The sequence below is a fragment of the Xyrauchen texanus genome, chromosome 46, assembly GCF_025860055.1.
Source record: "Xyrauchen texanus isolate HMW12.3.18 chromosome 46, RBS_HiC_50CHRs, whole genome shotgun sequence".
In the NCBI taxonomy this organism is placed as follows: Eukaryota; Metazoa; Chordata; class Actinopteri; order Cypriniformes; family Catostomidae; genus Xyrauchen; species Xyrauchen texanus.
The window spans coordinates 14,918,016-14,941,870 of record NC_068321.1 but is presented as its reverse complement, the minus strand read 5'-3'; the positions used below and the strand labels follow the sequence as shown (position 1 = coordinate 14,941,870).

The following is a 23,855-nucleotide window of genomic DNA, read 5'->3' as shown; positions in this document are numbered from 1 at the left end:
TTCAGGTTGTCAAACGTTTGTGGAATATGTCCATAGTAGAACTTTAGGGGAACTGCATTCACTTTAATGACTTTGAGACCAGCTGGTAAAAAATGATGCCACTTCATCTGATATTTTGTTATCTAATGCATTGACATTAATACTGTACATGAAGTGTGAATTTAATTTATTAAATACTTTTTGGGTCTTTCATTAGTTTACTAACAGGAAATCAGTGGATGCACATACACACAATTAGTGCTTACGCTGAATATGCATTTATCCAGATATATTTGCATTCTTGTCTTCCCTTAAATTTTTCAAGGTCATTCAGTGATGACAAGTGCTGACCATTTCCTTTTTATTTAATTAAATTTAGCTTATGTGTGATAGACTATTGTTCCCATTGGAACTCCCCAAGACCCCAGCCACTCAAAAAAACTATATAAGGTTCATTCAATTAATTTGAGACTGATTTGCTGCAACTGATTTTCTGAAGAACATTTATGTGAATTCTGAAATATCTGCATCAAAGGTAGGTTCTTTGAAAAATTATATGATTCCTGATACTTGTGTTTGGACACATTGAACATATACAAAACTGTAATAAGTCTCATATTAACACATTTAAATCAATGAAAATGTTGGCGCTTAAATAATTTAAATGGCCATAGGCTGACCATGTGCTTATGATTAAAAAGGAATCAGTCAAAGTCACCTTATCTGAATACTTAAATGGACTAAGTAAGTGAGATTTATTTAATTTTAGTAGTTATGGACAGCTCACCAGAAATTTTGGATTTTGCTTCTTCACATGAAAATGGGTAAGAAAAATCTTGGTTGTTATTCTTGATTTGCAGTCCAAAATGAAAAATAGCTCACTTTTCTAGAATCAACAACACTTGTAATTTTGAAAAAATACAGTCTACCAACATTTTAAACTTTTGTGTGTGTTTAATCAATTTGAGTCCCGAGAACAGTGGAATATTTCTGCGACAGTGGGATGCACAGGTTCGGCCTTACATCGAGATGATTGACTTCATGAGGAAAATTGGCATTGAGAGGGAACTTGCACTGCCGTCCATTGCAGTGGTTGGAGACCAGAGCTCAGGGAAAAGTTCTGTTCTAGAGGCGCTCTCAGGAGTGGCTCTACCTCGTGGCAGTGGTAAGTGTTTGGGCACTCAAGCCACACTTAGAAATGCAAACCAAGTGGCATTCATTTTAAAAGTGCAAGCACAAAAATATGTTATGATTAAAAACTTTAAAGTTAAACATTTTAAATTAAAGGTATGGTTCACCCAAAAATAAAAATTATCTCATTTGCTCGCACTCATTCCATCCCAGATTTGTATGAATTTCTTTCTTCTGCAGAATGCAAATTTATATTTTTAGAAGAATATCTCAGCTTTGTTGGTCCATGCAATGCAAGTGAATGGTGACCAAAATGGTGAATGTTGATCTAATTGCTCCAAAAAGGAGATAAAGTCAACATAAAAGGGACCCATAAGACTCCAGTGGTTTAATCAATGCCTTCTGAAGCAATCCAGTTGGTTTTGGGTGAGAACAGACAAAACGGTACATCTTGACATCAGCAGCTTGAAATCATGATCGCCAAAAGGACTGCTGATGTCAAGATGTTGCTACAGTGAAAAAGGGAGTTATATTTTGGTCTGTTCTCACCCAAAATCAGATGGATCTTCTCAGAATCCATTGATTAAACCACTGGAGTCTTATGGATCACATTTATGTTGACCTAATCTACTTTTTGGAGTTTTGTTCACCATCACTTGCATTGAATGGACCAACAGAGCTGAGATATCTTTCTAAAAATCTACATTTGTGTTCTGCAGAAGAAAGAAAGTCATACACATCTGGGATGGCATGAGAGTAAATTGCGAGAGAATTCCAATTTTTCCATTTTCAAAATTAGTGGAATATATATACTGTGTTTATTGTTAATGTGGTAAACTACAATTTTGGTTACTCTACTAAGACACATGTGAACTTGAGGGAAACCAACTTCATGCATTCATTAAAATAACCTTTTAACCAACACAAGTTGCTTACCTGTAATTAGATTTAAGAAAATGTCTTGCATCATTTGTTTGCAGATGCCACTTGGTTTGATATTTGGTATCTAATGCAATTAAATTCATTAGTCAAAATACATTTAGAGTACGTTATGACAACCCTAAAATTTCATGAAGATCTAACTTTTAATTTTTCCATAATTTGAAGAGACTGCATAAACCTGAAAGTGATTTATCTCTTCATAATAGCACACTGAACCTAAATATTCTTGTAAAATGTAATCACAATTTGGTTCATTTAGGTATTGTCACTCGCTGTCCACTGGAGCTTAAACTCAGGAAGCTGAACAATGGGGGAGACTGGACAGCTGTAATCGCCTACAAAGATGTGCGAGAGACATTTAATGATCCCTCAGATGTTGGGAATTATGTCCGAAGGGGTGAGAAGTTAATATCTATGAAACTAAATATCATTATAAGTCTCATTTATATGGTACAGAGCAGGATGACAGTTAAACTGTATCAGTTAATCATTACTTGTTTTGATTGGATTTAATTGAAAATAATGGTTATATCATTGATGAATGAAATCCAATGGAACAGTTACATGTTATAGTAAGTATATGTCTTTGTAATGTAATGTCTTTTACAGCGCAGGATATGCTTGCTGGAGATGGAGTGGGAATCTGTGATGATCTTATCAGTTTAGAGATCACATCACCTGATGTATCTAACCTCACACTGATCGATCTACCTGGTATAACGAGAGTACCGGTGAAAGGTCAACCTGAGGACATTGGAGACCAGGTAAAAACAAAAATGACTGACTTAAATGATATTAATGTATGTGTCCCAGGTAATCATTATCCTCTAAATTAAGCTTTGATTAATTGCAGATTAGACGCCTAATATTGACATTTATTGCAAAGAAAGAAACCATCATTCTAGTTGTTGTCCCCTGCAATATTGACATAGCAACCACAGAAGCACTTAGAATGGCACAGGGTGTGGATTCTGATGGCTCAAGGACTTTAGGTATAACTTCTCACATTAATCTGTACATGTCAATGAACTAACACAAGGTCCCATGAATTTTAGCAAGGCAAATATATACATACACACTGAGCACTTTATTAGGAACACCTGTAAACCTACTTATTCATGCGATTATCTAATCGGCCAATCGTGTGGCAGCAGTGTAATGCATAAAATTATGAAGATACCGGTCATGAGTTACATTTAATGTTCACATCAACCATCAGAATGGGGAAATTTGTGATTTTGAACGTGTTATGAACGGGCTGGTTTGAGTGTTTCTGTAACTGCTGATCTCCAGGGATTTTCATTCACAACAGTCTCTAGAATTTATTCAGAATGGTGCCAAAAACAAAAAACATGAGTGAGCAGCAGTTCTGTGGATGGAAACATCTTGTTGATGAGAGAGGTCAACGGAGAATGGCCAGACTGGATTGAGCTGACAGAAAGGTTACGGTAACTCAGATAACCACTCAGAATGCACAACATATAGAAGAACCTTGAGGCGGATGGGCTACAACAGCAGAAGACCATGTCAGGAACTTCATTATGCCCATAATGTTCCTAATAAAGTGCTCACTGAGTGTGTATATTGGTGTTTGTAACTGTATTCACTAATACTGTAATCATACCTCACAATAACCTTTGGTAACTCACACCTTTGTGCTTATGGTGTAATTGTACTTGAATTATTAGCACTGACATCATTGCATGATATCATTCATGTCTGTTTTCTTAAAAAAATAATTATTACCTCAGCAATATTGACAAAGCCAGACCTGGTAGATAAAGGAGCAGAGGATGACATCCTACAAGTACTTCAAGGCAAAGTTGTTCCTCTCAAAAAGGGCTACACCATTGTCAGATGTAGAGGCCAGAGTGATATCAATGAATGCGTGTCGTTGGCTGAAGCCACACGACAGGAAAACGAGTTCTTCATGAGCCACACGCACTTCAGGTATTAAGTAAACTACTTAAAGTCCACACTAAATTAAAATGAGAGTTTTGTCACTTTTAGTCCTTGGCTGTTAGATTTGAGGGCATTTGGATGCTACTGTGTTCCTAAACAATGACAAAATTAACTTTTAGCAGGTATACTGGTATACACAGCTGAAGTGTGTATCTTTTTCTGTTAAAATACTTTCTACTATCCCAGATTATTATAAAGAGACAACTAAGTATGCCATTCATTGGTTAATTTTCTAAAAAACTGTAAACACTGTGTTTCTCTGTGCTAGAAAAATGTCTCCATATTTTTCGAGCAGCCCGCCCACCCTGATACAACAACATTGGTTCGACCAATGGTATGGGTTGGGGACAGGACTATCTGTTTGTTTGATCAACAGAAAACAGGGGGCATATTCAAAAAGCTGTTTTAAAAAAGTTTTTTTAAATTCCATTACACTTTTAAATTGTATTTTTTTGTATTTTGGCAAAACGGTTCCAAAATACTGATGACTCATCTTGTACTTCACAGATTTGTTTGGCCAATCAACTGTGCTCTAAAATAAGAATGTCCCTTCCCTTAATACCATTTGCAACTGACTAGCAAGTAGCAAATAATTGGTCTTTACTGCGACGTAATTAAAGCCCATTAGCTTTTTAAAATAAAAGAACGAGAACTTTGATACGCCTTGCCAAAACCTCCTGTTTCAAAAGGAAATACGTCAACACAGGAAAGAACACTGCTTTTCGAATAATTTCATGGGGTCTTTAAGCGGGTACAAATTATACATAGTAGTCTGTTATCTGTTACCTTACGTAAAGTTCGAAGCCATTGAGGAGTGTTTTTGTTGCCACCAGTTATCTTCTTGATGAGGAGAGGGCCACAACTACCTGCCTTGCCAAAAGACTCTCTAAGGAGCTGGTCGAACATATCAAGGCAAGTCTAAACATACTGTACCTAAATATTCTGAAACTTACATTGAATAAGTAGTCAACTTATCAGTAACTCCTCTGCAGGCTTCCCTTCCATCATTAAGAGACCAAATTAAAATCAACCTTTCTTGTGTGAGAATTGAGCTAAAGCGTTATGATGAAGGTCCTCCTTTAGAACCAGAGCGTATGGGGCCTTACCTTAGCAAGGTAAGCATAAGCATCATTAGTTCCTTGGTGGACAGTAGCCAGACTGAAATGAACACTTCTATTTCTCTGTATGTGCAGAAAATATTGGCGTTCAGTGACCAGATAAGCGAGTTGTGTAGAACAGGGGAATCAGGAAATGGGAACCTTTACTCTCTCCTTCGACCAGTGTTCAATCAATGGGAATGCCACCTGAGTGACTCCAAATCATCCTGTATGTAAACCAACAGTATTTAGAACCAGTTTTTGTTGTTATGTTAGGGTTATTGTTATTTGTTTTTAGCAAACTCTTTGAAATAAAGGTGCTGTAAGTTATTTTACCCGTTCCAGAAAAGGTGAGCTGTTGGAATAGCCACGCTCCCTCTATCAAAAAACCCAGAGCTCCAAAGATACCAAATGAGCTTTATGGAGACTGACATCAAATATAAGTGATTTTCAAAAACAACAGCAGCAAAATAGCGCCTTCAACTGACAGCTGTTGCGAGCAACACGTCATTAAAATGAATAATAACTACAAAACTATGAGAGTGCGCAAAATTATGAGATACTGTATCTCACAACATTTATTTCAATAATATCTTTCAGGGAGTTGGATATTTTTTGCATACCTTTCCATGAACAAAATCACTTACAGCACCTTTAACCAGCACCAAGGATGTTACACTTAATGCTGTCCCTTCTAATCTGGTAAATCCTTCTTTCTTCTTAAAGGCATAGTTCACCCACAAATCAAAGTTATGTCATCATTTACTCACCCACATGTCATTAGAAACCTGTATCATTTTCTTTCTTCTGTGGAACACAAAATAAATTATTTATAGCAGAATTTCTAAGCAGCTTTTTTTCTACCACTGGTTTCAATCAAGATTTTCAAGGTCACATTTTCAGTGAATAATCTTCCATTTAATTTCCACACACTAAAGCCCCCTCCACACCGCCATTCATTTTCAATGAGCGCATAGCGACTTCCGGCACCATGAGCTGCCACAGCCATTGGCCACAAAGATGGCTCTCGAAAGCTACAAGACAAAGTTGAGGAAATGTTTACTTTATGCAAATGATAAGCGACATTCACAAGTGACTTTCAATGAGAGTGAAGACAGCAGAGCTCATGTCATCTGTCTCCTGGCAGACTGGAGACAAGTGCAGTTATTATATTCAGAAGGCTTGGAATATAATGCACGAGTTGTATTTTTGGAACTTGACGGCCCCTGGTTCCCATCCAAATTGTATAGAAGAGGCCCTTCAGAAATGTTGCACAATTTCTCCTTTGGTGTTTCAAGAAAGAAAATCATACAGGTTTGAAACTATATTAGGGTGAGTAAATAATGACCATCTTTTCTGGATGAAGTATCCCTTTAACCTTAATCATTTGAGTCGACTTTTGTAAGTTGAATTTTATTTTAGTCAGAGAGTTAGTAAGGGAGATGACTGAAAAATATGATGAAGTCCTTCGTGGGAGAGAACTGGTGACCTTCAGTGACTACTGTGCGTATGAATCAATGGTAAAGAAACATGTTGGAGACCTTAAACAACCAGCAATGGATACATTGAAGCTCATCCGAGGTAGCTATCTGAACTTTTAATGAACTTTTTTTGTTGTTGCATAAAATGATTACATTTGAAATTATTAATAATTTTATATCATTTAATATTATCCTAGGTATTGTGCAGAAGGAGTTTATGGTTATGTGTGAGCTATGTTTCCCAAACTTCCCTCATCTGAGACGCATGATTCTGGTGAGTTAAAATTATAAACCACACAAATCAGTTTAATAGAAAACTGAAGTCTTAGGTTTGAAGAAGAAGGTAGGTTGAACCAATAAGGATTCATCTTAAACCTAGATGAAATCAGGATTTATTCAGCTACACCAAACTTCAAACCTTGTTTAAACATAATCTGTGTTACATTAAAAGCATCATTCTGATCCTGGTTTTGATTTAACAGTAAACCAAGATCAAATAATCCTGGATTTAATCCATATTGATGCAACCCTCGCTTAAACATACTACTATTTTAATGTTTCTGATATATGTATTCCTGTAGAACAAGATTGATGACATTCAGTCAAAGCAAGAAAACAAGGTGGATAAGAGGATCCATGAGTACATCAACATGGAGAAACTTGTTTACACACAGGATCCCATTTTTACCCAGAAAATTGTGGATTTTAAGTTTGTGGAAAGGAGACAGGAGTATGAGTCTGTTTGTCTAGATACTGGAGAGAATGCAACCTCACCCAAAAACTGTGCTGTCTTTGACACCAGGAACCTGACACCCGATAAACTTATCATCTACTATGAGGTGTGAACTGAAGTCAGTTAAAGGAATTGCTCAGTCAAGGAATACTTGAAGGGACAGTTCACCCAATAAATGAAAATTCTCTCATCCTTTACTCACCCTCATGCCATCCCAGATGCAGTTTTCTTTCTTCTGCTGAACACAAACAAAGATTTTTAGAAGAATGTCTCAGCTGGAAGGTCCATACAATCCAAGTGAACTTTGGTGGCTAGAACTTTGAAGGTCCAAAAGGCATATTAAGGTAGCTTAAAAATAATCCAAAAGACTCCAGTGGTTAAATCCATACAGTATCTTCAGAAGTGATATGATAGGTGTGGGTGAGAAACCGATCAATATTTAAGTCCCTCTTTACTATAAATCTCCACTTTCACATTATTTTGTTTTTGGCAGTTTGCATTCTTAGTGCATACCGCCACCTATCGGGAAGTAAAAAAGGACTTAGTAAAAAAGGACTTACTGAGCTGTTTTACACCCACACCTATCATATTGCTTCTCAAGATATAGATTTAACCACTGGAGTCTTATGGATTACTTTTATGCTGCCTTTATGTGGTTTATGGACCTTCAAAGTTTGGTCACCATTCACTTGCTTTGTATGGACCTACAGAGATGAGATATTCTTCTAAAAATCTGAATTTGTGCTCAGCAGAAGAAAGAAAGTTATACACACCTGGGATGGCATGAAGATGAGTAAAGGATGAGAATTTTCATTTTTGGGTGAACAGTCCCAGCTTCTTAGTCTTTTTATTATCTCATGTTGCTTGTATGTATTAAATGAAACACTGTAAAGTTTTGTTCTTGAAGTGATGTTTTTCATCTTTTACCATCCCACTTTTATACACCGTTAAATAATAATGGAGTGATTCTGACTACTTTAACTTTTGAGTTTTGATTTTTGGTTTTGATTTTCAAAGTACACTAAAAGCCTCTCACATGTCCTCTCAATCAAAATAGATTGTGTATCAGCGTCTAGCCGACTACATTCCCATGGTGATCCTGCTCTTTATGCTGAAGGAAGCTGCTGTGATACTGCGGACTCATGCTATGGACTTGCGGGATGGAGCAGATGTTGTGAAACTGCTCGAGGAAGATTCAGAAGCTGGGCGACAGAGAACAGACTTATACCAACGCATGGAGCGACTGCATCTGGCACAAGAAAGGATCAGTATATTCCTCTGAGACAGAACTTGACTCTGGAACAGCAATGCCTTGTCTTATTTCCTTACATTTAACCACTAAAATACAATAGGATAGAGCTGTTTTAAAGTAAGCTGCAAATAATAGTTCAGCATTACAATCATAACAATGTTCGTTTATGGTAATATTGTTTCTTTTAAATTACATTTAAAAAAAAGAATTCTACTGGGTGGGGGCTGGTTAGCTCAGCAAGTAAAGACCCTGACTACCACACCTGGATTCGCAAGTTCAAATCCAGGGTGTGCTGAGTGACTCCAGTCAGGCTCCTAAGCAATCAATTGGCCCGGTTGCTAGGGAGGGTAGTGTCACATGGGGTATCCTCCTCATGGTCTCTGTAATGTGGTTCTCATTCTCAGTGGGGCACGTGGTGAGTTGTGCGTGGATGCCGCAGAGAATAGCGTGAGCCTTCACACACGCTAGGTTTCCGCGGTAACTTGCTCGACAAGCCATGTGATAAAATGTGCGGATTGACTTTCTCAGACGTGGAGGCAACTGAGATTCGTCCTCCACCACCTGGATGAGGTGAGTCACTATATCACCACGAGGACTTAGGACGTGTTGGGAATTGTGCACACCAAATTGGGGAGAAAAATGGGAGAACCCCCTCTCAAAAAAATTATTCTTGCTTCAGTGTTCTCTTTATGTGAGCTTGGTGTGATTTTATCAAATGTGTAAGAAGTCTCTAAATAAAAGACTTTAAAAATGTTTTTGTTATCTTGCATTCAATCAGAGGTGCCCAAACTTTTTCCTACAAAGGGCCAAAAATCAAACTTGAAAAAGGAACATTACCAAAAGTAAATGTTGCATTATAACAAACTCATCACCTGAAAGTCATTTCTGAAAATGAGGGGGAATTCCCCCTTTTAAACATCTCATATGGGAGGCATTTTTTACCTTTACAAAGGTAATTTTTTTCTAACCTTATAAAATTATTCTGTTATTCTCTGTCAAATATTTTAATTTAAACAATTTGATTTTAAAATGTTATGTTTCAGTAATTACTAAAATTGCATGATCTCTAAATTTTATGATGTGCATTGTTACTGAAGCAAAATTTCCAAATGTTTTGGCTATTAAATTAATAGTTTTAACTCTTAACTCCTGCATGGCAATTTAATAAAATAATACAAAAATAAACATTTAACAATGAACATTAGTCAGAGATATGATTCATACACTTAAATTGGTTCATGTTCTGTAAAGTTATTATTCTTGGCCTATAATTCATAACGTTTTATTTAACATCAAGGGTGTTAAACACACTCAGATATTATTTTTGTTAATATTATTATTATTAATAAATACATTGTAGAATTTCATCATTTTAGTGTGGGAGCATGGCAAAAGAACTGATGCGGAGCCTGAGAAGTGGAGTGACCATCTGTGCGCATTTATGGCGCGAGCATCCACAACTGACTCTAACATCTGCACAATGGACGTCACAAAACAAACAATGCTCAGCAAAAATTCAAACGAAGATTGCAATGTATGTATCTGGAACTATATCAGATAGCGGGGGAATTTTTTCACCCATATAGCCCCCATTAATTTCTGACCCTGGATGGAAATAGAGATGGAGATGAGAGATGTAACTGGTGTTTAAGCATCCCTCAACATCATGCAGATGGTACATTACACAAAGAATTTTTGCTTTTTCTGCCTTTCCTGCAAATTTGCTGCATTAAGGGAGCGTGAAGATATGAATGGTGGCAAAACTATATATCAATCTCTGCAACATCACATGCTTCAACAAACAGCTTTGTTGATTATAAACAGGAAATAAATATTTTTATCATATTGCTTGCTTACGGAGACAAGGTTTAATGCCATTTGCATGTGAAATTAACAGGTTTAGAAAGGTTTATTCAAGTAACATCTTAAATTCAGTGTCAATGCAACAAAGAGCTTCCTCACTGTGTGCGCTCACACTTCTGACACTGCTGCACAAGAGAGAAAGTGAAAGACAGAGTGGATTTACTCGCACAGCTTCTGGAATTACAGTTTGATATGAAAACAAATTTATTGATTTGATTTGTTCATCTGTATCTATTGGTTTTCTAATTCGCAGCTGCACTGAAAAGTGAATAAAACTTTACACTAATCTAAAATGTATTTCTAGCCAGTTTACAAGCACCTGTTACCAGACACCATCATATATATAAAAAAAAACACATAATTTAAATTTTTCTAGTAAGACCTTTGATATAAGGGCAAATATTGTATTCTTGATGAGAATCTTTGTATTGTTCTTCAGTAAAAATATCAAAAATTTCTAAAAACAATATCAACTGACTTTTCCTTGTTTTATAAGCTACACTGCAAGATATTTAGGCCTTTTTCAGAGAATGTATTTTTATTTATATTTTGTCTTACTGTACAGGCAGATTTTTGTCAAGTGAAATCTGTCAGTGCTGAAGAAGTAATCCAAAGTATTTGAATTACGTTACTGACCTTCAGTTTTCTATCGGAATACGTTTCAAATAAGATTTTAAAGCATATATTTTGTTATATGTAGTGGAATACATTTCAGACGTAACCCTCCCAACCCTGTACATCAGGATTGTTTTGCAAATCTTAATCAAGGAAAGAAACATATCATGTTTGAGAGTCTATTTATTTGTGAGATCCCCCAATTAAAATGAATATACCTCAGGTTACTATGATTCATATGGCAGTTCAAGTGAAGTGTGACTACAGGAGTTCTTTCTGGTTGTTTGATGACATTAACATTTTGGAAAAAAAATACAGAAATTGTGAATAAATAGTTTTTTTTTTTTGCACTTCCATAAATCAAATCATAATTTTTATGATTATTTCATATCAATATATGTTTACTATCACAAAATATCTCTTTATTTTAGTACAAGGCGAATAATTAATATATTCATACAAATGACTATATTGTGTTAATTTTTTGTGCAACGAAAGTGAATTATCAGAATCCCATACCCATGTACATACAGTATTATACATGCTATTTGTTACTCACGGTGGTGCTGTTGTTTCAGTGATTGACTTGATTTACATTTGATATTGTTATATAAAAAAGAAACAACATGGAAGTAAACTATAGCAAGTACAACACATGAACAGTATGATATAACTATTGTCATTTGGGTGTACTACTGAAATTCTGTAAGTTGTATGTCTATTTAGATTTAATAAGTGCCTAAGAAAATACACTTGTGATGCTTATGTTTTATGTGTAGCTCAATATGTGTTTGACAGCCAGTTGCGTCTCATGAAATTTCATTTATGAAAAAATAAAATGTCAAAATATAACAGAATATATTTTATAAAAATTCTTTGAAAATGGAACTATCTGGGCATTTTGTAAATCCATTTGTGATAGATATACATCTAAAGTATAGACCCCGACGTACACTCACTAAGCACTTTATTAGGTACACCTGTACACCTACTTATTCATGTGATCATCTAATCAGCTAATCGTGTTGTAGTAGTGAAATGCAGAAAATCGTCCAGATATGGGTCAGGAGCTTCAGTTAATTTTCACATCACCTATTGGAATGGGGAAAAAATGTGAACTCAGTGATTTCGACCATGGCATGTTTGTTGGTGCCAGACAGGCTGGTTTGATGATTTCTGTAACTGCTGATCTCTTGGGATTTTCATGCACAACAGTCTCTAGAGTTTACTCAGAATGGTGCCAAAAACAAAAAACATCCAGTGAGCAGCAGATCTGCAGACAGAAATGCCTTGTTATTGAGAGAGGTCAACTGAAAATGGCCAGACTGGTTCGAGCTGACAGAAAGGCTACAGTAACTCAGATAACCACTCTGTACAAATGTAGTGTACACATACAAATAAAATTGACTAGTGAGCAGAATAGTATCTCAGAATGCACATCTCGTCAAACCTTGAGGCGGATGGGCTACAACAGCAGAAGACAATGTCAGACACTTTAATAGAACCATATTGTTCCCAATAAAGTGCTCAGTGAGTGTATGTTATAATGTTTGGCAAAACACCCATGTATTTAAGGGTTACCGGTAATCCAAAGTGACTTACAGAACATTTTTACAGAAATATACCCCTAGAATGGTTAGGTGCCTTGCTCAAGGGCACAATGGTGGTAGTTTGTTGATCACTCCTGATCGGCATCGAACCAGCAACTTTCTGGTTACCAGCCCTGAGCTTTGACCACTATGCTTTTTGCCACACCACTCCATATAGTACTACTAATAAAGTTCAAATAACAAAGTGAACCTTTAATGCCCAACAGTAGTGATTTTTTTAGCACAAGAATGGACAAGGGGAATATTTCTCCTAAATGATTGTAATAAATAGTCCCTACAGCTCTATAGTCTCCAGGTTTACCTTTGTTCCTTTAGATCTAAAAACATTGAAAATGGGTGGATCCTGTGCAAACCTGCTTATTCACATGTGTGGAGAATCAGACATGGGAATGTCGACTATCTAGATAATAAACCTGAAGAACAGGTTATTCGGTTGGACAGAATGGGTTATATTCAAGATCTACCTTTGTACTGTCATTACTCATGAGTCTAAAGTCTAGAACGACTTAACGTTGGGCAAATTAAATCAGGTATATAGATCAACAAGAGCAAGTACAAGAGAGTTGAACAATTAAAAATAAGGTTAGTAAGACATCCTTTTACAGGTTACACATTTATTGGTTTTCTCTGCTACACAACTTGTTTTTAGACGCCGTCACTCAAAGTGCATCTACGTGTGGATACTTGTAAGTGTAGACAGTTGTACTTCTGGGAGGAGAGGCGAACAAATCATTTCAGTCATGATATACATTCGACGAGGTTGGTTCTGATCTGCTTCTCTCTCTCTCATGTTTATGTTGACATTTTTGTTTCTAGTTTGTCCTCTTATGCTACACAAGAGGCAGAGTGACAAAAAAAGTTACGCTTGGCCTTGTACATCTTTTTCCGAAGTGTATCCCAGATTTGTTTACCGGAAAATGCCAGCAGCCATTATTTACTTCCCTATTGTAGTTGTATTGTAGTCTTTTCTTATTTAATGGCAATAGTCAAATGTTTAGTCAAATTACAAGTATAGTCAAAATGGAACGTGACTGTGGATGAAAATTTCTCCTTCTTGGCATTAAAGTAATATTCTGGGTTCAACACATCAAAGCTCTTTAGACAGCATTTGTGGCATAATATGTATAAACACAAAAATTAATTTTGACTAGTCCCTCTGGGTTACTGGGTTAATCTGGGTTACAGAGAGGCACTTACAATGGAAGTGAACGGGGGCCAATCTGTAAACATTTAAATACTCACTGTTTCAAAAGTACAGCCACAAGACTTAAACAACATGTGTGTATCTAATTTTGAAACTTGATGTCATGACATAGCACTGTAAACCCTGTAATCCTGGGGAAAAAATATGATTTAAGCAAATGTACAGTTTAAGTAATAGACAAGTATATAAAAAAAAGTAATTAATGTAAGTGATTTCATAAAATTATAAGCTTCACATTTCTGCCTTTAAACCCTCAAAAAATTGGCCCCTTTCACTTACATTGAGTGCCTCACTGTGACCTCTCTTTTTTTGTGCTTTTTTTTTTAGAGTCTTCAAAGATTTTTGTGGTAATCAATATTATGCCACAAATGCTGTCGATTGAGCTTAATTTATGTGGAAGTCAGAATATTCCTTTAACAAATAGTTGATAATACATTTAGAACATGTAAACAACATGTTAGCAACAAGGATGCTGTGTGAACTAACAAAAATGCATATTACAATATAATGAGAACTTATATATATATATATATATATGAATAATTGTTTTCACAGATAAACTGAAATTCATTTTCATGGTGTGTGTCCTCATATTATCTGCAAGCATTATCTACAGACTTCTACAAACTAGTCCTGAATCAACATTAACACATTTTGTAGGTGAGTTACACATCTTGGAGATCTGCTGTTAAAAGTATAAAATGTATTGACCTGACATTAACTTAAACCTTACATGTGCTACATGCATGAATAATTAAGCCTTTAAGGATGTAAAATTAAATGTAATGCTGGCACTGTGATGTTTGTATCACTAAAATGTCAACTTTAAAGTAATATACACAATGTGTAGGATGATTCATGTATAGATTGTCCTTTTTGAAAATTCAGATTCATCGGGAAGAGTAAATACTGTCAAACTGAAATCTGATCATCACAAAAATGATGGTAAGCATTTACACAACAATGCAGCACCAAAGCAAGTTCTGTTAAAAGATAAAGTTGAAGAATACACGTTTAACTGTCTCGTGTGGTGTGCTTATTCAGGTCCCAGAGGTGGAAAATGTGGCCTCCCAGCACCATGCCCTAGAAGAGATTTTGCCTTTAAGATTTCCAGTGGTGCAACAAGCATCATTGGACCACAAATATGCTTTGATGGGAAAATGTAAGGCTTCACTTTTATACTCTTCACAAATCATTATATCCATAAATTTTCCATAGCCGCTAATCTGGCCACTAATCAGGTAGTGCTGGAGCCTTTCCCAGCTGTCTCGGGCTGAAGGCAGGGAAACACCCTGGACAGGTGGCCAGTCCATTACAGACGAATCATTAAATTAATAATATAAGTTCTAAATTTAATCCAATACTGTTGTTTTGTTTCAGGTTAATAAAAAAAGAGATAAGAGGTAATCACCAAGGAATCAACGTTGTTGTTATCAATGGTAAGTACATAGAGATACTGTAAGCAATCGTGCTGTTAAAAATGCAAAAATGGTACATGTTTTTGCTTTCATTGAATTTCCTTCATAATTTAATATAAAGTTCATTAGTCTGAAAGTTACTGTGGAGTCTCCTCATATAAATTCACCATCAATAGATTGTAAAAAATTCTACACAAGCCACATTTTTGTATTTATTCACTGATTTTGAGTCTTGTTTTCTTTCTCATTCATTATAAAAATCAGAAAAAACAGGTGAACATATCAAAACTGGCAGCTTCAATATGTGGAATGGAGGTATGTAGTATCTTTATTTCAGCATTACACCTTTATCAGTCAATATATGCAGTGGGGTCCAAATGAATCATGACTACTAAGACTGTTTTTCTAATTAAGTTTTGATGGTATAAAATTAAGTAAAATCTATTTATCTTAATGACACACTATTGATTAAATTGAGTGAGTAACTTTAACTTAAACATTTCAATTAATACAGTAACTTTTACTTGCAAATTTTATGTGCACCGTATTTAAACTTAGTCAAATTTAAATAACCATTTGATTTGAACATTTCACATTTTGACCATTCATTATAAACAAATGTTTATCATGTATCACATTACATATGGAAGCTTTCCACAAGAAGCTTATTGCATGCTATGTAATCTATTAGATACATTTACCTTGCATTACTGACAAGAAACAAGGCACAAAGCTGCGAATGCAGACCTCAACACTGGGTGCACAAAACATGAATAGAGTAACAATCAATAGATCTTTTTTCATTTTGAGTAGAAAATGAACATCAGACTTCACAATACAAGAAGTTACCAAACATAAAAACAAAATTAACACTAGAAACGGTGTAAATAAACTTGCAAACAGTGAATCCATTAAAGCTCATTAATTATTCAAACCCCAAAATTTAAGGAAAATGTACTAATTTTATTTACCACAGAAATGTACTTAAATTAGCGAATAAATAATACAAGGTTTTCTACTTTAGGATTGATACATGGTGATGCATTGTAAAGAAAACAATAATAAATAATATTTAATTATAAGCTGGAGCATTTTTAAGTGCTTGAATTGAGTACAAATGTAGAATTTACTAAATGATTTCAAGTTCATGCTTAAACTAACTTATTGAATGACAAAGTGGGGCGTAGATTCCAGGGGGATGGGGAGGAACACCCCCCATAATCAAAAGAAGCAAGTACAATACCTCCATTATTCATACAATGATCAATGGAAACATGCCCCCCTCATTTTTCCATGAATGTTCTTGTTGTTGACAGATGTTCGTGTCTTGATTGCATTTCTGAAGTCAATTGAGGATGGTTCACTTGTGTTGATGGCCACTATGGATGATCCAGCCACAAAGTAGAGAAAACTGATTAAACTGTATCTCTAGTTTGCATACTTCAGCATCTTATCAGAATGGTGTCTAATCATTACATGATTTGTATGATTCCTTTTATATAGACTTAATGAGGAGGCAAGGACACTTATAACAGAGCTTGGCAGTTCATACATTTCCAAAGTGAAATTCAGAGATAACTGGGTCTTTGTGGGAGGGAAGAATACAATAACCCAAGTCTCTTTTGAGCAGGTAAAGACATTCTCAAATTCATCTTTATGTCTCAAACTATGATTAGGTTTGTGTAATGAAAAACCTTCTTCTGTATTTTGTTAACGAAACAGTTCCAATTTAATTACTTTAATTTTCTGTCTTTTTCAGCACTTAAAGAATGACAGGAAAACCAATAAATATGAAAGCTGGCCAGAAATGATAGAAATTGAAGGCTGCATACCTCAACTGGAATAATATTTCAATGGGTTTTATTGTTAAAAATGATATTGTAAGATGAATAATTATAAATAATGTTTATGTCAGTGGTGTATTTATTATATATTCTAAATGTTGCAAAACATTTTTTTATTGTTTTTGTGTACCATTTATTAAACTGTACTCTTGTTAACTCGTGTTAGCTTTCATGTTATTTGTTTTGCTTAATTCATACGAGTACTTTTGGCATACGTAAAACGTAATCTAGAGAGCTGTGTAAAAAGACGAAAACAACAAATTGTCAACATGTCAACGTGACACAAAACATCATATGCGTAAAGACTGCGCAACATTGAGCGCAAGAGCACATATGAAGCCACGCCAGAGATCTATTTCTCCATGAATATCCCAGATTTTATCATAGGAGAGAGCGTGCGGGTCAACTCGTGTTACGACAGTAAGTCACCGTTTACGGATACCATACGAATGAATAGGGAAAGCCGTAAACTGGCACCTACTTATCGTAAAACTTGTCAGCATCTTCCATTTTAAAACAGCAATCTTATCGTAGTAAACTCTTTACATAGTTCATTTCAAAAGTACTTTTTCGGGTACAACATATTTAATATTAGCAAACAGGTGGTAACTTCATAAATGTATGTGCTGTTTCTTCACAAAAGTAGTTTATGCAGCACACTGAAGCATCTCTTCCGTAGACATCCATTCAAATGGGAGTATCTCCTCGCCAGTTTACCGCCCATAGAATGAATTTGGGACCGCCGCATTATGCATTGCTATGCTAGGCCACGCCCATTATTTAATCCCAGAATGCTCAGCTGGAAGACATGGACAAAAATGGTGAGCTAAAACAAGCATTTTACTACACCGTTGCGCTTTAAATACTCAAGATGAGTGTGAGTAAATGAAACCCACCTACCAGTAAGGCAGCAAGACCCTGGCACAAATAAAACGTTTCCGTGAATTGTCAATACATGTATTTAATAGCTATATCCTGCTAATCTTCATTAATAAACATGATAAAAGCAGCGCGCGCCTTGTAGCCAGAGCCGATGCACGATCGAAAGCCATAATATTAGAGTCGAACATCCAACATTATTAAACTCATTAGTTTAGCGATTAGTTTAGTGTTTACCAGCGTTGAAGGCTAAACCTTCCCTGCCCTCTCAAGTCCATACACTCTTCCTAGGTTTCTGGAGTTTTTAATGTTTCATAATTGGGAAGCTTTATTGTCATTTTAAGTGTTTTTTTTGTTTTGTTTTGTTGATAAAATGTTATAATAATTTGTAATTAATTACATTAATGAGGTACACGTGCGTTCTGCAGACAGTGACTTTCAAGGAACTGATGGTTCAGGATCTCTTGGAGGTCTTGATGTTCGCAGGCAGATCCCAATCAAGTTACTGTCTAAACAGTCGGTAAGAGGCAAAACAGCTGCCCGACCTCAGAGGCCCAATAACAGGTTGCCCTCCAAAAGTGATGAAGGTTGGTTTTAATGAGTGATTAATAGTACAACTAGTGCAGAAGAATTTGTGTAGTTTTTTTTTTTAATTATTATTAGTTTGATTGGATTTCTGATTTGGACCTGAGAACATCAGCTTTTTTCTTTGATTCTGAATAATGCATATGTTAAATATGCTAAAGAGATAGTTCACCCAGAAAATTCTCTCATATACTCACCCTCATGCCATCCCAGATGTGTATGACTTTCTTTCTTCTGCTGAACACAAAGATTTTAAGAAGAATATTTCAGCTCTGTAGGTCCATACAATGCAAGTCAACAGGGTCAAAAACTTTGAAGCTTTAAAAACACATAAAGGCAGCTTAAAAGAAACCCACACAAATCCAGTGGTTAAATCCATATCTTTGGGAGTGATATGAAAGGTGTGTGTAAGAAACAGATCAATATTTTAGAATTTTTTTACTATAAATTTTCCTTTCTGCCCAGTAGGTGGCGATATGCACAAATAATGCAAATTACCTAAAAAGAAAGAAGAATGTGAGAGTGGAGAATGATAGTAAAAAAGGACTTAAATATTTTATTTAAGTTTTTCACCAACACGTATCATAAAGCTTCTTAAGATATATATATTTAACCACTGGAGTTGTGTGGGTTTCTTTTATGCTGCTTTATGTGCTTTTTTAAGCTTCAATTTTTGACCCTGTTGGGCTTGCATTGTATGGACCTACAGAGCTGAAATATTCTTCTAAAAATCTTTTTTTTTTTTTTTTGTGGTGAGCAGGAAAAAAGAAAGTCATACACATCTGGCATGGCATGAAGGTGAATAAATGATGAGAATTTTCATTTTTGGGTGAACGATCCCTTTTTTTCCACTATCATTTATTGGCTTCCTATAATTTGTGGTCTACAGAGCATTTAAGCCATAACCAGGAAGAAAGGTCTGAGTGCAAATCTGGAGATGCTTATGGAAATCAACGCAGATTCCCTCAACCAATCTTCTGGGATTATAAGGTTACACATTTTTTTTATAACTGATTACAACAAACTAGGCTAATATTAGCTATTTTAATCAATGTTCTTGCAATTAATGACACATTTGAAGTGAGATGATCTTGTTTCCTCAGCTCAATTTAGTTGGAGAAAAAGATGACACACCAGTTCATTTTTGTGACAAGTGTGGCATGCCCATTAAGACTTATGGGCGAATGGTAAGAAAGATGTTCAGTGTTGTCCCTAAACCATGCTTTTTTGTTGTTGATCTGTCATTGATAGAGCAGGACTCTGATCAGGTATTATGTTTGTCTCTTGTTTTTTTTTTCCTACCAAGATTCCCTGTAAGCATGTTTTCTGCCATGATTGTGCAGTTCACTATGAGAAGAAATGTGACAAGATGTGCCCTGGGTGAGTTTTCTCCTACTACTATTTGATTAAGATTGTATCTTGTTGTTGGCATAATGGTTTTAACTCTTTCCCCAGCGTTTTTAAAAAAAGTTGCCAGCCACCGCCAGGGTTTTTGACGATTTTCGCTAAATTTTTAATGGCCCGCAGAATATTTTCTTCCATGAATATATGAAGATGCTATATATCAAAATAAAGATCTGAGCCTCTGCTTTTAGGCAAAAAAAAAAACGATTTTATTTTATCTTCATTTGTTCTTTTTTAATTGCCACTTGAACAGAGGTAGGTTTTGTCAAAAACAACATTTCGGACAAAAAGCTGAGAAAAAGGCATTTTTATCAAACAAGTGCTTTAGTATTAGTATGGTGTTCCACTTCATGTTTGAGACGATCGCAGTCTGTTTCTTTGATCAAAGAGTTGCGTACTCTTTCAAAACATGCGTGCGGGTCTTCCTTACCATATACCACCTAAAACACGGATACCCGGAAAATTCCGTGTTTGGCGGGGAAAGAGTTAATAGTTAAGTCTCTTAATAATTACGATTTTTGCAGTAATTCTTCTAAACGCACAGTGTCCATCCTTTATTTTAAAGGGGTCATGAAATGCTCTTATTTTTTTATATATATTTTCTGTGTAAAGTTATTTACAATTTTACAACTTCATTGCCATGAGAACACATCACCGTAATCTTAAATAAAAGTTTAAACATAATAATTAATGCAAGTGCTGTTGTAAAATTGTAGGCTTCACAATTCTGCCTTTTAAACCCTCTGGAAAAAAATTGGCCCTTCACATTCATTGTAAGTGCCTCACTGTAACCTTAATTTCTGCTTTTTTTCGAAAGTCGAAATTTTATTTTGTGGTTGTTAACATGGTCACAAATGCTGTCAATTGAGCTTAAAGGAATATTCCTTAATAAAAGTCAGTAGAGTGAATTTTGATTTCATGTTGACTTTTAGCTTGATGTAATATCATGCAAAAACTGTTGCGATGCGTATCTGTTACCTTTATTAGTACTGTGACTTCTCAGCTGTAGCAGTTCTTTTATTTCTTGCAGTTGTGCCCTCAAACATAAATGGAAATCAGTGTATGCTTTTGTGTTAATGGGTCCACTTCCCCTACTAAATCCTAAGTTCAGTTTCTCCCTCTACAGCTGCACAGAAGCGGTCCAGCGTATCGAGCAGTGCCATCGTGGTTCCCTTTACATGTGCAGCATTGTGCAAGGCTGCAAACGCACCTATCTCTCGCAGCGAGACCTACAGGCACACATCAAACATCGCCACATAAGGGCCAGCAAAGCCGGAAGCTCTCGCCCAGAAGCGCCACACCCATCCCTGGCCTCGGACCCACCAGACCGCTTTCGGTTGCCACCACCACCCCACCTGCCCAAGGGACACCATCTGATCCCTCCCCCACTGCAAGGTCATGACAGTTACAACCAACCTCCCCCAGTCTCACCCTCCTCTTCCGATCAGGGGCCTTCCCCTCGCTCCCTTCCACAAGAGACCTTCCGGATTGCTACCTTGACTACACGTAAACACAGCAACCTCATCACAGTGCCCATCCATGATGACTCTGGGAGCTCCGGCCCCTCCTCCCGTGAGCCACACCCTCAGACTCCTCCTGGCCCACCTCCACACCACCACCCTGGAGACTACTCCAGCCAGTCTGTGGTATCCCACCCTCATCACATAATGCCTCCGCCACAACAGCCACACTATGGGCCTCCACCACCCCCACCTCCCCCTCTCAACATCCCAATACAGCATCCGCCCCAGGGCTCAGCTGCACCTCACATGGTTTATAACCAAGCACCTCCCATGTCATCTGCTCCCCCACCGATCACCCCTCCACCTGGACACATCATTGGCCATATGCCACCATATATGAATCACCCATCCCCTGGCATAGTTCCCCAACATGTGGGTCCACCTGTCAGTGGCCCCCCTCCTCACCACTACAACCCCAACTCAATGTCCCAGGACCAAGGCACTCTTAGCCCTCCCTTTACCCAACCAGGGGGCATGAGCCCAGGGATATGGCCAAATCCACGTGGCCCACATCCACCTAATATGCAGGGGCCACCACCACAGGGACAGATGCCTGGGCCACACCACCCTGACCAGTCACGTTATAGACCATATTACCAGTAGCATACTGTCTATGTCAGCTCTGTTAGACAGCATGAGCTACTTGGTATATTAAAGAACTGAAAAGACATGCAGTTAAAAGGATAGTTCACACAAAAATGACAATTCTGTAATTGTTTACTCACACACAAGTTGTTCCAAACCGGTATGACTTTCTTTCTTAATGGGATCACAAAAGGAGATGTAAGGCAGAATGTTAGCTTCTGTTACCATAAAATTATTTATTTCATTTCTTTTTTCTTATCAGTGTAAGGTGATTGCATGGGTTCAGAACAACATTTTTGGGTGAACTATCCCTTTAAACTATTAATCATTTTGGTTAAACAGTTGTTGTTCATAACACATCAGTTTTTTGAAAGTATTTTGTACCCAACAAATGCAATAAATGAAACTTGACCGTGTGCATTTTATTTCAAGTTTTGAGTTTGAATTTCATAAGTTTTGGTGTGCAAAGATTGATCCTAGGAAAATGTTTTATGAGAATCTATAGGTGTAGCCTGTATGTTGTGTTTGTTCTAGGGATGCTCTGGTGTACCTGCTGCCGATATTTATCAGCCAATTATTAACCAAATTAAAAACATTGTCAAATCTGTAATAAGCATGAAAACGTTAATATGAAATGCCCATGGTTTATTTATAGTTAATTAGGAATAATTTTCAAATACTTTATGAATTCAAATGCACAATCCCAAAATAATAATTGCCACAATATATAGAAGGTTTGGCACTCTTAAGAACATGTAATATTACATTTTTATTCTGTCTTGTTCCTACGTTAATGCGGGGAAAAAAGCCATAAATGGACATGACAGTTATGAAAGCTGCATTTATCTAATGGCTACATGATGAGAAAAAACCATCTAAAATGCTTTGAAACCAGCAGACTTTGACTTCTGATACATCGGTATGATATCTTTTTTCAAATCAGTCATTACGCTATCATATTTAGTCATTTTTTTAAATCTTTCATTGTGGCTCTCTTTAAAATGTTGGCCTGTCATGTGTTCAACAGATACAATGTTCAAAGGAAATTATGAAATTATTTATTGTTAGAACAGTGAAAAAGCTTTTGAATCCTCCGTATATTTTTAATCATTCCTGAGTAAAACAATGATCTGATAGCAATATATCTGTATCGGTATCATTATAGGCATACAGATTCTTTTTAAAATTGTATTGGCCAACCATTTTTATACAGGTGCATTCCTAGTTTGTTTGGTGATGCACATACTGATGTTCCTGAGAGAAAATTATATTTGTGAATATCTGTGAATTCTCTTCTAAAAATAAGACCTAAGCTTTTATTTTAAAGTTAATATGTCTCAGAAAATGTATATTCCAGAGCACTGCATTACTTTTTAGCCTTGATTTGTTACGCAAACACAAAGATGTAGAGGCAAGAGACATGTTACTAAGCTAATTTCCGTTTGATCCACCAGGGGGCGTACTCAATCAAGAGCTGCTTTATCTAGATTTACGTAAACAAATCAGTGCTCCATACCATGGGGAAAAAAGAGTGGAATTAATATGAAAGCAATTTACTTGGAAGACAAATTGTACTTTAGCTCCTTTCATTCTTCATGAGTAATAATTTGCAAAGAAATAAAGGCTTTATTTAAAAGTATCAGAGGGAGAAAATAAAAAATGTACATAACATGGTTGTTTATGATTAAATTTAAAGGTGCACTCAGTAACTTTTGACTTTGTGCCATTTGGTCTTGACACTGACACCT

The 23,855-nt window shown here is 36.2% G+C and overlaps 3 protein-coding genes across 6 annotated transcripts; all 3 read left to right on the top strand.

Annotated features, from left to right (window-relative positions):
• The first annotated feature begins 526 nt into the window (after positions 1-526).
• On the top strand, positions 527-9,211 carry mxh (myxovirus (influenza virus) resistance H). The gene is made up of 12 exons (XM_052119991.1): positions 527-1,144; positions 2,312-2,449; positions 2,662-2,816; positions 2,906-3,044; positions 3,804-4,002; positions 4,848-4,926; positions 5,007-5,129; positions 5,208-5,340; positions 6,534-6,692; positions 6,790-6,866; positions 7,174-7,431; positions 8,383-9,211. Exons 1-12 carry the CDS (start codon positions 1,009-1,011, stop codon positions 8,605-8,607), a joined length of 1,821 nt encoding a protein of 606 aa, XP_051975951.1. The 5' UTR covers positions 527-1,008; the 3' UTR covers positions 8,608-9,211.
• A 3,876-nt stretch (positions 9,212-13,087) lies between these two features.
• Positions 13,088-17,292, top strand: zgc:101783 (uncharacterized protein LOC447883 homolog). 2 transcript variants are annotated; one of them, XM_052120204.1, is made up of 10 exons: positions 13,088-13,195; positions 13,315-13,424; positions 14,425-14,529; positions 14,758-14,814; positions 14,914-15,031; positions 15,250-15,308; positions 15,552-15,602; positions 16,604-16,688; positions 16,791-16,917; positions 17,047-17,292. In XM_052120204.1, the coding sequence occupies exons 2-10, from the start codon at positions 13,406-13,408 to the stop codon at positions 17,131-17,133; spliced, it is 708 nt and encodes a 235-aa protein (XP_051976164.1). In that variant the 5' UTR covers positions 13,088-13,195; positions 13,315-13,405; the 3' UTR covers positions 17,134-17,292. The 2 variants fall into 2 exon arrangements, with proteins under 2 accessions (XP_051976164.1, XP_051976165.1); XM_052120205.1 differs by lacking the exon at positions 13,315-13,424 and having other exon boundaries at positions 13,157-13,247.
• A 243-nt stretch (positions 17,293-17,535) lies between these two features.
• On the top strand, positions 17,536-22,519 carry LOC127638611 (E3 ubiquitin-protein ligase Hakai). Of its 3 annotated transcripts, none has more exons than XM_052120202.1 (6): positions 17,536-17,952; positions 18,443-18,597; positions 19,485-19,585; positions 19,699-19,782; positions 19,902-19,975; positions 21,126-22,519. In XM_052120202.1, the coding sequence occupies exons 1-6, from the start codon at positions 17,891-17,893 to the stop codon at positions 22,123-22,125; spliced, it is 1,476 nt and encodes a 491-aa protein (XP_051976162.1). In that variant the 5' UTR covers positions 17,536-17,890; the 3' UTR covers positions 22,126-22,519. The 3 variants fall into 3 exon arrangements, with proteins under 3 accessions (XP_051976162.1, XP_051976161.1, XP_051976163.1); XM_052120201.1 differs by having other exon boundaries at positions 21,111-22,519; XM_052120203.1 differs by having other exon boundaries at positions 17,537-17,952; positions 18,439-18,597; positions 21,111-22,519.
• The last annotated feature ends 1,336 nt before the right edge of the window (positions 22,520-23,855 follow it).

Excerpts from the sequence above, each read along its gene's own strand:
- zgc:101783 (XM_052120204.1), top strand. Across the intron at positions 14,815-14,913 it reads TGATCATCACAAAAATGATG|GTCCCAGAGGTGGAAAATGT; the intron begins GTAAGCATTTAC and ends GTGCTTATTCAG. Across the intron at positions 16,689-16,790 it reads ATGGATGATCCAGCCACAAA|ACTTAATGAGGAGGCAAGGA; the intron begins GTAGAGAAAACT and ends CCTTTTATATAG.
- LOC127638611 (XM_052120201.1), top strand. The coding sequence starts at position 17,891 with ATGCTAGGCCACGCCCATTATTTAATCCCAGAATGCTCAGCTGGAAGA. Across the intron at positions 17,953-18,442 it reads GGAAGACATGGACAAAAATG|TGACTTTCAAGGAACTGATG; the intron begins GTGAGCTAAAAC and ends TTCTGCAGACAG. Across the intron at positions 19,783-19,901 it reads TTAAGACTTATGGGCGAATG|ATTCCCTGTAAGCATGTTTT; the intron begins GTAAGAAAGATG and ends TTTCCTACCAAG.
- mxh (XM_052119991.1), top strand. The coding sequence starts at position 1,009 with ATGATTGACTTCATGAGGAAAATTGGCATTGAGAGGGAACTTGCACTG. Across the intron at positions 5,341-6,533 it reads GAGTGACTCCAAATCATCCT|TCAGAGAGTTAGTAAGGGAG; the intron begins GTATGTAAACCA and ends ATTTTATTTTAG. Across the intron at positions 6,867-7,173 it reads ATCTGAGACGCATGATTCTG|AACAAGATTGATGACATTCA; the intron begins GTGAGTTAAAAT and ends GTATTCCTGTAG.